This window comes from Brachycentrus maculatus, unplaced genomic scaffold (genome assembly GCF_059751285.1).
Source record: "Brachycentrus maculatus isolate JH-2025_06_01 unplaced genomic scaffold, ASM5975128v1 h1tg000266l, whole genome shotgun sequence".
Classification (NCBI taxonomy): domain Eukaryota; kingdom Metazoa; phylum Arthropoda; class Insecta; order Trichoptera; family Brachycentridae; genus Brachycentrus; species Brachycentrus maculatus.
Window position 1 is genome coordinate 1480050 of NW_028281017.1, and position 13609 is coordinate 1493658.

Sequence of the window (13609 nt, forward strand, 5' to 3'; positions counted from 1 at the left end):
ATGGCTGACTGAGAACACTATAGACAATCACCCGTAGTGTGGAGGCTTAAAAAAATACTTAAATATAGAGACAAAATGAATCGTACACCACATTCAATAGTGAAGACATTTGGCCATATGTAGGAGCAATAAGTGCTTTCGTTGATGCGGTGACATGTTCTATGCATATAAGGGCAAAATGAGTAGTAAAAAAATGCAAACATAAGACGGCAATATATGTATATTTGAAACCCATTGTCTTCTGGTTTATTATAAAAATATTTTTTATGGCAATTGATTTAGTACATTACCACTCACTGAGATTTTTTTTCTACCGGTTATGAGACATACCCGTCTCTTTATCTGAACAATTACTACACCAGCATGCAAACAATACTACCATAGTACTATTCACACACGTGTCGAAACCAGCAGGCACAAATCTTGGTGAGTGGTTATATACTAACGTTTTTGTAAAAAAAGTAGAAATGACTAACCACAAAGTATATAAATATTAGTGATTTGTTATCATTTAAACTGTGCTACAAAATCTTCCTCAAGTGGGTGCAAAACTTTAGCTGGAATAATAAGACTGTGCAACGGCTTCCCCAAGTCAGTGGCGCTCATTTCTCTCAGAGAACACGCTTTTATTTGTTGCTCCGGTGATCCAACTCTCGCCACTCCGATTACTAAGGTGTCAGCAATGATATCTAAAAAATAAATGTTCAAAATGAAACAAAATTCCCTCCAACATTATCGTTCAACACATCTGAATTAAACCCATTTGCAATTTAAAAAAAATGTAATTTTAATACCTGTCCCAATTCTTTTTTTAAACGTTTTATCGCAGAGGTTTTGTCTTATTTGTTTGCTATTTTGTTTAATATTTTTTTTTATAACATTCTAAATATTTTTCAAATGTATAAAAAACCTTCAGGTTTTACCAAAAAAATCTGTTGCACAGTAAAAAGGTAATAAGTGGCTTGATATTTATTTTTAATGCATATTTTTCAATTTTAAAAACAATCTCCTGAAAAATCTAGTTTTTTTGATATTTGACGTTGTTGAAAGGAGTGAGCGAAATGTATAATTTACTTGCTGGTAGCTTATAAAACATCTTTACCTGTAACAATAATAAAAATAATAATACCTGATGCTTCAGTTTTCTTCCTATTTTCTATAATTTCTAGTAATTGCTTAGATGCTTCCATTACAGACATAAATTTGGGGTCCATATATGTTCTAACCTTCTTTGTTAAACTTTCCTCTGTTGGTTCTTTGACTTTAATATCTGAAAACAAAATGATATATTTCCACGTTAATTTAAACTACGTTACAATATTTTGATTTATTCTTAAAACAACATGTAAAATAATTGGAGAAGAATCTTACATACATTTCATGAAGGTCTCTGCTAAATAAAAAAGCTTACTCAACTCAACCTTTACATGGTGCCGAGTACTCACATAAGAAAGGTATCAATTAAAGCATATATATATATATATATATATATATATATATATATATATATATATATATATATATATATTAAATTCTGAAAGTTGAGTAGTGTGGTTGTAGAAGAATGGTGAATATTACAGAAATATATTAGATACATATCGCTCACTCCTTTGAACAACGTCATATATCAAAAATCGTCAATTTTCAGTTGTGCATGTTTACGGAATGCCAAGAAAATGTACTATATCCCAGCAAAAGCGGCATATTTTTAACTTAATATTTACCCGCTACAGGGCAGAAAGTGTTGTTTTTGCATTTTGAAGTAAAGGTTTTGTTCAATTATTTTTTTAAATATACTAAATATTTTTAAATTGGAGAAAAAACATTGAGGTTTTACATAAAAAGATCTGTTGCACAGTAAAAAGTTCAATAAGTGGCTTGATATTTATTTTAATACATTTTATTATACATTTAAACTTAAAAAACGATCTGAAAAATCAAGTTTTTTGATTTATGACGTTCTTGAAAGGAGTGAGCGATATTTGAAATATATTTTACACAAAGAGCAGTATCAGGCACATAGTAATTTTACGAAATAATATATTGTTGTACATAAATAAACATAAAATACCTAATAAACATAATGTGTGCAGTCCCCTGGAATAATTAGACAATATTTTAGTGAAAAAGCTGTCAGGTTTCCACGTCTCAGTCCAGTATGGAATAGATATGGTTTCTCCGAAGCTATACAATTGTAATCCGCAACATCCAACTGCATTCAGGATAGAAGCGTTATGAACTACCTAGAAAGAAATGCAAACAGAGAAATTATAAAATTCCAGAATTTAATGAGAAAGTTCACTACTGTTAATAATTGTTATTTAATTTCACTTTGGATTATGAAATTATGTTTATTTTACATAAAGGTGGGGACTGACCTCCACATTTCGTCGTAACGTAACACATTACGATGCGAGCATTTGTATAATCAGTACAGCTTTTCGAGTGCTCCATCCGAAGTTGGATGCTCGCCGCGAATGCTATGTTACGACGAAATGTGGAGGTCAGTCCCCACCTTAAAGTTTAATTTTGTTTCAATTAACAGTAGAACCACAATTTTCCGGAACTCTATTATCTGGATTTTAAAATTTTTATGATATCTGATTAAAATATATATAAAATTAAAGTATACAAAAATTGTGTGCGACCCATCATGACATGGGATAGAATGCAGAGCTGACACTGCAGTAACAAAAAATACGCTAAAGGTATCAGAAAGAGGACTCATGAAAGAGCATATCTGGCAAGAATTTACGAGATAGAATGAGGAACACCAGGATAAGAGAAATATGCGAAATCGAAGACGTCGTTAGGCGGGGAAGACAACAAAGAAGACGGTATGCGCATGTGAGGAGAATGGAACCATTCTGACCACCCCACATCGCACTGAACGGCCAATCCCAAGATAAACGAGTCCCAGGCAGACCACCAAAGAGATGGATTGACAACTGGGAATCGACATCGCAGAAGGCTAATCCCTCTTAAAAACAGACCACAGGGTATGCCCTGTGTATGCACCAAGAAGAAGAAGAAGATAATATCTGCCTTAATCACACTCTATTTTCCTTGCATTAGAGAATTGATAAATGTTCGTAAGTGATCGGATATGTAATATACTACAATCGGTATTGAAGATTTGGTTAAAGTTTTATTTCCACTGATTTTCGTCCACTGCACGCGCAAGTCAGTAAGTCACGAAGCCCGTACAAAATATTTTAAAATTAAAGTTTACGTAGTAGGGAGCTTCGTCGTTTGTTAGAATGTTTTATTTTGTAATATTTTAACAATATTTTTATTTCAGATGAATATTTTTTACACTTGCAGACCGCTGGCGACGGGATTTGATAATTATGTATGTGTAGTTAAGACCTTAACAAAGAGATTGGTACATAATATTCATATAAAAACATTGGATAATTCCCTCTTTTCTGACTTTGAAATGAGGCTGGCCCAGAAGGTAAAAATACATTCCCATCGTTAAGCATCAATCGCCCAAAAGGTAGAAATATCTTTCCCGTCCGAAGTGTATGAATACATGTGTGATAGACGCCAAAAGATATAAAACGATGAATGACATATATTTGAATGGTGAAATAAGAAAAGAATGCAGGGCTGAGATAAGCATTATCGATAAATTGAGAAAGATACATTGAGATAGTTCGGACACATGGAATGGTAAAAATACCCTTCTCGTCCTTAAGCTCCGATCGACTGAACGGGTAAAAATACGTTTATTATAACCGCAGACAGTTGGTAGAACTCTATATTGAATTGTTGGGTAGTATATCCAAAATAAAACACGGTTTTTTGGATTGAATTATACATTAATTTATGTACATGTTAATACGTGACGCGTTTCGTCTTCTTAGGATATTATCAAACACTCGTGTTTGATAATGTCCTAAGAAGACAAAACAGGTCACGTATTAACATTTACATAAATAAACGTATAATTCAATCCAAAAAACCGTGTTTTATTTTGGATATATTACCCAACAATTTAAAAATACGTTTCCCGCCTGAAGTGTGTTAAGTAGCGTAACTCACCTGGAAGGGAATGCTCATTTCCTTCGCTCTCAAGAGCATATCGGTGTGTGTTGTTGCTCCGAGAGGATCTCCAACAACTAATAGTGCAACATCCTTATCAGTGGCCCCGGCCATTATGTCAGCTGTACCACTTTCACACATTTCTCTGTCCGCAACAATCAGTTCCCGTCCGTAAAATTCTTCCTGCAAACGTTTGGTTAATATAAATGTATGTATTGGGAAAGAAAATAATAATAATAATAATAATAAAACCCTTATCCGCACCCCAATGGTGCATAGGGCACTGCGTCATATAAACGCAGTGTTATCTTGATGGTTTACACATGAAGGAAAGGTGATCAGCCCTCCGCTTCAGGTACCAGTCCAGGGTAATATTGAATAAATATGACTGTGAAAAAATCACTTATATTTATTTTACCCCCCTTGGGAATCGAACCCGGGACCTCCAGAACGGTAGCCGAGCGTGCTGACCATTACACTACGGAGGCGGACGGAAAGAAAATAAGATGTTGATATTCACAGGGCGTTTTTTACAGTTCACAGTTCCTATAATTGCTTAGTTCTAATTAAGACAAGAGATGATTTAAATTATTTAAACATACCAAAGATTCCTTGCCTACTGTCAATATTGATGTATATGCCTCTAAGTAAACTCGGTCGCATTTTTTTATTATCTCTAACCCTTTCACTGTAACATCTTTAGCATCGCCTAGACCCAGACCTATCAGAAAAAACATGGCGTTTTTTGAGAAAATATTTAAAAAAAATAAAGCTCTGGATTTCACGCTATAACTGATAAAATATTTCTTTAAATGAAAAGAGGTTATATCTGTCAATGTGTGAAAATGACAGATACAACGTTTGTTGCCATAATTTGTTAATTTTTCGTATACCAACACTTAAAATTATTTTTTTTAAGAAGGAACCTACTTACTACTTATCTTTAAAATTACCCTAAGAATAAAATGTTTTCACCCAATCAAAAATAAATAAAAAATAGTTTTTTTCGTTTTATGTAGGTACCTCGAATGCAATATCTTTAATAAAAAATTAACATACCTTGCTGTAGTAATTGAATGCTGAAATTATATAAATTATATCATTCATAAAATAAATTATGTGCCTACATAAAGGAAAACTAATAATAAAAATAAGAAAAATTATATTCTTACTCATAAAATTGGCTAAATAATAAAAGTATTTAAACATGATCAATATTAATACAAAAATATATTTTAAGAAAGAAATATCGAGAAAACAAATGAAGATTTTGTTTTTTTTAATGAAAAAGGTTCTTAATAATTTATGTCCAAATGATTATATGTGTGTAAACATGGTTGTTAGCTATCTTCGAGGTATTGTTATTCGTTTTGAGGTAGCTGAATATGATTGTGATTTTTTTAGTTTATGACATAACTTCTCTAAGATTAGATTTTTTATGAGACGTATAGAATTTTCGAATCGTTAGCGAACCATTTCATTTTTTTGAGCGAGAAAATCCGATGAAAACCCTTACAAGGGTCTAGAAGACATTTTCAGTTTCAAGATTATCAATTTCATTTCATTTGCTAATTTATATCCGTTTGGCTTTATCTCATCTCTATTACGAGCGATTGGCTACCATATACGAGTATGTGGTTCAATTGTGGCCAAAATTAAAATGACGTTTTCGTTTTCGTCTTAAATTGGTCACACGCATTATTGTCAAATGTACTAACCACTAAATAACGGAGTTCTTAATAGATGTAATGATTTTAATATATATATTTAAAAAATCTAACTTGTTAAAATTATACAACACAATGTCATATTTGTTTTGTAAAACGTCCAATTTGATTTGTTAAACGTCACATTTGATTTGTAATGCGTCCAATCTGAAATAAAAAACCTGTATAAAACCGCCTTCGTTTTTCCATATATTCCAGCTGAATTTTCGAATATTTCTTAGTATAATATCAGACATGACATTATCTCGGTTATAATCTACATCATTTATATTACTCAAATCGACCCACGCAATGGTAACTACGGTAACACAAGACACAACATTCAATGAACTCTGCAAAAAAATCAGTATAATTAGAACCTGAGCCATATAATTCGCCCAGATCGCTTTAACCACGCTAATGTTAAACTTATAAAGGAAGAACTGCGAAACGGTCGTCACCCATCACCATCATCACATTTATCAGATAAGGTAGGTACTAACAAATAAAATACACAACACCTATAGCCATATACCTCATCCTCAAGGGAGTCGTTCATATTTGAACCTTACAAATCTCCCTTGTCCGCATCCAATGGGGCATAGGGCACCAGATCGTATCGATACAGTGCTATCTTGATATTTAATTACACGAAGCAATATGATCAGTCTTGTTTCAAGTACCAGTTTCAAGTACCAGTCCAGGGTGATGTAAAATAAATTTTTCGGGGTAATTACAAGTACATACTTACTACAACAAGGTCCTCTTAAATAAGCTTTGTTGGGAAATTGAAATATAAAATTGTGAGCAGTTTGATAAATCAGTTTATTTTTATATTTTTAAATTACTATAAAATAAAATAAATCTTTATGGTTATGTGCGTTATGATATATATTTAAACCACAAAATAGAATAAAAATTTTAGTGTCTAACTAGAAAGAATGGATTTGAAGTTACCTAGTTGTAGTAATTACTTCATTAATTTATTCGACAGTCACTTTATGGGAATATCTATTAATTTTGAATTCCAGTTTTACTCGGTAAATACCACTATTTCTTAAAATTACGATAATTACGAAATTAAAAGAAGCACGTGACACAATATATTTTAAGAAACAGTGGTATTAACCAAATAAAACTTAAATTAAAAATGAAGTAGTTACCGCTCGATATCATAGTGAAAAATTACGTTTATTTATTGTGATCCCCTGGAAATAAACCCAGGGACCTCCAGCGTGGTAGTCAAACGCCCTATACACTACACCACGGAGCCGGACAATGGTTAATATCCCATTTTTAAGAAGTTCCTATTTATATTTTTATACAATTTAGATATAATGAAATTTTAAACCAAAACTGCTTCAGATCTCATTTTTCTCAATGGTTTATTTCATCGATTGTCGAATGTACTATACATACACCCCGCCATATCGGACAGTACGCCTGAATACTGAAAACTGAATCACATTTTATATTAACAAAATGGTTTTTTAAAACGTAAATTAGATATTAAAATGCCATTAACATTTTTATGTACATAATTTATAGAATGTATCTATTTCTGTAGGCGTTTTAACAATGTTTGTAACCCACGAATATCTGAAGATGGCAGACGATCTGTACTGTTCGGTTGTAAATCTGCTAACTTTGCAAAGAGCAATAAGTAACCTGTTACGTAATTCAGGAGGCGTATGATAAACAAATTATAAAAATTAATGTACCTGCATAACGTTTTTAGTATCAATTGTGATATTTTAAATATATTTCTTTCGACGACTACCCAAAAAACCTATATTATTTTATAATTAAAAAGTAACTTTGTTTTAAAATCACTATAAATATTTTATTATCACTTAATTATAAAGCCTACCGGTTTCGAAGCTAACCGCTTCTTTATCAAGACTGATTTATACTAAAACACTATCTACTTAACAAAATTCAAAATATATTGAGGACTTAAATTAGATTACTTAGAAATATTAGAAATTTAAAAGGCAATTAATAATATATTACAATTAATAAATACACAAGTAAATGATTTTTCTAAAAGTCCGTTATTAAATATGTTTCCAGTCACTCATTATCCCTGATCCCTTTTGACTGTGACTGCCAATCAACAAAAAAAAATAAAGCCACTTGAGATATACCCAAGCTCCTTTCCCTAACCGTCAAAATATTTTGAATATTGTTTAGTAGATAGTGTTTTAGTATTAACCAGTCTTGATAAAGAAGCGGTTAGTTTCGAAACCGGTAGACATTATAATTAAGTTATAATGAAATATTTAAAGTAATTTAAAAACAAAATTACATTTTAATTATAAAATGGAAAATCACACAGTTAGTTCTTCAAATATAAATTATATCTAATCTTATTAGTTTTTAACTGATTGAAAATATTAACCAGTAGATAGAAAATATTTTAGGCTATAAATATTTTTTTATTATTTCTTGGTACAAAAAATTGTATTTCATTTACTTCATTTGATCGATGAAATATAACAAAAATGACAAAAAGACATTAAATTAGATGAATTACAATGAAAGGATAATGCATCAAATAATGTGTAGGTACTCGTTATATAAAATTAAACATAGCTTTTTAAAGTAATTGTAATGCAAAAATAAACACGCACACAGTGTTTACGGTGCGCACGGTATTAAACCAAAGATCTTAGATTTTCTTACATGTTAAAAATATTACGTCATATTATTAAGTACCTACCTATAAATAATAATAATAATAATACCCTTACCGCACCCCAATGGTGCATAGGGCACTGCTTCATATAAACGCAGTGTTATCTCGATCGATTACACATGAAGGAAAGGTGATCAGCCCTCCACTTCAGGTACCAGTCCAGTGTAATATTGAATAAATATTAGAGTGAAAAAATCACTTATATTTATTAAACCCCCCTGGGAATCGAACCCGGGACCTCCAGAACGGTAGGCGAGCATGCTGACCATTACACTACGGAGGCGGACAGACCTATAAATATGAATGTTAATTTCCTAAAACCCCAAAATAGATTATAAAATATGTTTTCAAAATACATATATTCTAAAAAACAAAAACTGAAAATCCAATAAACATTCCAAAAAATAGGCGTGTAGTGGCATTCGGCTCTCAGCGCAGCCGGACGTTTTCTTCTTCTTCTTCTTCATCTTGTGGGCCTTGTGGCCTGTTTTTAAGAGGGATTAGCCTCCTGCGAGGTCGATACCAGCTACCGACCCATTTCTTTGTTGGTCTGCCCGGGAGTCGTCTACCATGGGGTTTTCTAAATCCTATTATTGCGAGTGAATCCTTAATTTTAAGATTTTTGTTTTTTGTTCTATTTAGATATATAGCTTCAAGTATGCGGGGATCTGGAGAACTCACTCACACCGGGATCTTCCCTCCCGAGGGTCTGCGCCCTCCTCAGGGCCTACATACCGCCATGGAGGGGTTGGCCAGGGAAGTCCTGCTCAAAACCCCAACGGACATTTTCGCCTTCGCCGCGGAATACTTTGAAAAATTAATTCGCATCAGGGAACAATTCTCATATGACGGTACACTTAAAAATACTTGATATCGCGCACTCCTTTCAACAACGTCATATTTCAAAAAAAATAATTTTTCAGAAGATCGTTTTTAAGGTTTAAAAATATAATAAAATGTATTGAAATAAATATGAAGCCACTTATTGAACTTTTTACCGTCAACAGATCTTTTGAGGTAAAACCTTAATGTTTTTTCTCCATTTGAAAAATACATATTATATTTTAAAAATTATAACAATACCTTTTCTTCAAAATGCAAAAACAACACTTTCTGCCCTGTAGTGGGTAAATATTAAGTTAAAAATATGCCGCTTTTGCTGGGATATAGTACATTTTCTGGGCATTCCGAAAACATGCACAACTGAAAATTGAAGATTTTTGATATATGACGTTGTTGAAAGGAGTGAGCGATATGTATAAAAATGCATAAAATATCAACCCAATATGGAAGTGAAGCATGGAGTTTTTTTCATATATTTTTTTCCAAAGCCTCTACTCGTTTGCGAGTGATTTTGACTCTAACAAACAAAATACATTGTTTCATTAATTGAATCGGCAGTCACTTTGTAAATATCTATCCATTTTTAATTTAAGTTTTACTAAGTAAAGCTAAAATTTAAAAAAAAACATTGTTATTATAATAAAAATGATATAATTGGAGATAGAGAGAGAAGAAAAAAAAACAAAAACAATAATTAACTGATTCAGAAATAAGGGAAAATATAGAATAAATTATTGTTGAATTAATGTATAATTAAATCAAATTAAAGCATAGAGTTTGCAAAAGAAGGATGAAAGCAGATTGAATGCAGACGAATGTGCGACAAAATTATGTACAGCTCAAGTTATGCAAATGAAATAAGTGTGAAAGCCGTAATTGATACCATCCATCAATAATAATTAAAAAATGTTTAAAAAATGGTAGATTTTAAGATGATTAAATATGGAAATAATGAATTAAGATAGGCGTGTTAAGATCATGATCACAAAACAATGTATGATAGATGTTTGAAAGGTGAAATAAGGAAAGAATGCAAGGCCGAGATAAGCATTATCGATAAAATTATCAAAGATGTGTCGAGATCATTTGGACATGTGTTGTATGTGAATGAGGAAATAACGGTAAAACAAAATTTAGGAGTCGAATGTAGTTATAAATAAAAGCAAAAGAAGAACGAGAAAAACTTGGCATGATCAAGTACCACATTTCAAATACTTGAAATTGGTCAGGTCAAGAGTCGGAATGATAGGCGAAGATTGTTTGTGTGACATTCTTATCTCTCTGCCAACCCTTGCGGGAAGCGACGTGATGGTTAGTTATAAAATATAATATAGTTGAGAGTATTGGAAGGAAACATTGCGATCAATCAACAAACGTTTTTTTCACCTGTCTGCCATATGAAGCATCTCATAAATTTTCCGTTTGGAAATTACTGTATTTGCTTTTAATGCTCTCAAAATGTTCATTGTTGAATTATTTTTGTTTGTAAAGAATCAGAATATTTATGAAATACGCAAAGTGGAGATATAAAGAATTTGTTTTTACAGGACAACCAACAAACATAGAGAATTTAGTATTAGCTAGCTTGAAGAATAAAGGAAACATTGAGAATGTTACACGACAAAATGACACCACGAAAAATAAAATATGGTATCAAAAGAACCAAACGCGCAGTCAAGAAGTCAAACCAAATATTTACAACTCCAATAAAACACACGTCACACCAAAAAGTAAAAGTGTAGAAACTTCTAACAGAGTTAGAACGCCTCCCAAAACAGAAAAAGCAGAAAAATTCAACGGAGCAATTATTTTACCTTCACCTCCTATAATATCTCCAGATAATACAAAAGTATCTGATAAAGACAATGCCGTTGTAGAAGAGACACCGCAACTTGAACCAACAAAAGAAGAAAAAGCTGTAGAAGATGTCGAAAATGATGAAAAAGACAAAATAATATTTCAAGATCTGCAAACAGGAGATCAAAGAACATCTTCCTCGAATAGTTCGACTCACCAAAATACTAAAAGTCCTGAATTGGTGGCGTCTGATAACTTATTCTTATCAATTAATGAGCAAGTAAATACTGTTACAACAAATGCTGAAGAAAGCAAAGATACTGAAGTAGAATTAAATTCAAATGATAATGTAAAAGACATAACATCTTCCTTCATAGACCACGAAAAACTTTTGGCCAATAATCTAATAGATGATTCTCAAACTGAAGACCAAAAAATATGTACAACTGAAACAAGTATCCCTGAAAATAAAGAACCTTTAGATAAAAGTACTTCTAGCCCACATGCATTGTCAATTGAAACGGTAGAAAGCGCGTTGGAAGGTATAAACGTAAATAAAAATGACGTCGAAGATGAAAGTCTAATAGAAGATATAACATCTCTAAAGAACTTGGAAAATTCACAAGTAATACAAATTCTTCATTCAACTGCTGAAAATGTACCTGATTCAAGTATATCTGACAGGGAAAAACGTTCTGCATCATTGACTGAAAACGATCATACAAATGAATCTGAGAAACTCCATGAGTCTGTGGAAGATCGGTCACTCGGAGCAATCAAACCTTTGGATACCAAATTTTTGGATGATTCGATAGTTATAGATGCAACATCAGAATCAAAGTTTGATGATTTAAATCTGACTGATTCTTTGGTTGATAGTAATATTGCAGTAGAAGTTGCGAATGCTGAAGAAATTCTTTCAGATGATAAAAATGATAAAAGTGAAAATATACCATCTGAGTTAAAAAATTGTATAAATGATTCAACTAAAAGCATTGACGAGATAAATGAACAATTAGAAGATACTAAACAAAGTTTGGAAAACGAAACCATTGTTTCGGCAGTGGATATAACTGAACCAGCCAAGGAAGAAACGGAAGATAATGAAAGTTATGAAATCGATGTTAAAATAACAATGAATGAAGAAAAACATGCGACGACTACCAAGGAATCAGAAAATATTAATCCTGATATTGATCCTAGTACTAAAATAAATTCACAAATGGAACACGCACCCGAAATAACAGAGATTATGGAAGATGTTACACTTAAACCAGCCGAGGAACTGCAAGAAAAAGACAAAACGGAAAGTGATAAAAAAATAGGAACGGAGCCAGTCTCTGTGGAAATCGAACAATTTGGTGAACATAAGAATACTGAAGATAGCAATCAGAACAATAGCAATGAAGATGAATTGAACGAATACATAAAAGGTGTTTTGATTCAAGACTCTAGCACAATTGAGAAAGATCTTCAAAAAAATGATCCTACTGGTATAAAAGAGTCAATAGACAACTCAACCGATCATCTGGCAGATGAAAAAAATCCGGTGGATGACTCTTTATGCAATGAAAATGTTCAAGTAAATGATAAAGAACAAATCAATTCTGAAAGCTTGGCTAATAGAGTCCAAAGCCCTGTAGCCGATGAAATATTTTTAACTGAAGATGAAGAAAAGTTATCGAAAGAGAAAACAGTCATAGAAAATGAACAGGCAAAATCAATTGGTGTTGATCAAGATGAATCCAATCTAGTTGTATCATCAAATGATAATGAAAATGAAACATCAGATTTAAATAATTCAAACGAAAAACAGATTATTGAAGATTTTCAATGTACAGTGAAAGTGGTAACAAAACCAGGAGAAACAGTTACCATCAATAAAGAGATTCTGTCCTCGGAAGGAGAACGTGGCGCTTTCGAAAAAGCTTGTATTTTGATTCAAAAAGTGTACAGGGGTTTTCGTGTGCGTAAAAATTTAAACAAAAATAAAAACATCGTTGATTCTCAAGAAAGCTCACTTCAGAAGGATGTCATACACAAAATAGAATCACAGGTACTACAATAAAATATTTATTTGTATTTACATAATTATGTAAGTAAATATTTTATGCTGTGAAACATAATTTTTCTGAATAACTTGTACCCATTGTAATGAAACAATATGTGTAGTATACTGGTGCATAATATACATATTCAATTAGATTTCAAATCATTTTTATTTTATTAAATTTATACAAAGATGTTTATGTTTAAACCGAAAATTTAAAGTTTGGAGCATGAATGTACTCGGGTTTTAAATATAATTGTGTTATCTTCCAAAACAATTAATTAAGATTAACTTTTAACTACCTACTGTAAATTATGTTCTGAACGTTTTTTTTCTAATTTAAAAAATCATTTGAATGCGTATTTACTTCTGTAAGAAAACAATACAGTACATAAATAGGGAGGCATTTAGTTTTCAAAGACTAAGTAACTATACTTTGTACGCTTTCAAGTAAAAAAGTAAGGTGCA

The 13609-nt window shown here is 31.8% G+C and overlaps 2 protein-coding genes across 2 annotated transcripts in view; one reads left to right on the forward strand and one right to left on the reverse strand.

The window, feature by feature from the left end:
• Window positions 1-202: 202 nt before the first annotated feature.
• Dph5 (diphthine methyl ester synthase) lies at window positions 203-4903 on the reverse strand. The gene is made up of 5 exons (XM_088266315.1): window positions 4650-4903; window positions 4048-4230; window positions 2072-2243; window positions 1130-1270; window positions 203-689 (listed from the first exon to the last, which is right to left on the reverse strand). Exons 1-5 carry the CDS (start codon window positions 4782-4784, stop codon window positions 508-510), a joined length of 813 nt encoding a protein of 270 aa, XP_088122441.1. The 5' UTR covers window positions 4785-4903; the 3' UTR covers window positions 203-507.
• A 1272-nt stretch (window positions 4904-6175) lies between these two features.
• LOC148305682 (uncharacterized) overlaps window positions 6176-13609 on the forward strand; it is a 34896-nt gene continuing 27462 nt past the window's right edge. The window contains exons 1-3 of the mRNA XM_088266330.1: window positions 6176-6244; window positions 9094-9302; window positions 10842-13147. Of these exons, the coding sequence (XP_088122456.1) occupies window positions 9110-9302; window positions 10842-13147 (2499 nt within the window). The 5' untranslated portion in view covers window positions 6176-6244; window positions 9094-9109. The remainder of the gene's footprint in view (window positions 6245-9093; window positions 9303-10841; window positions 13148-13609) is intronic.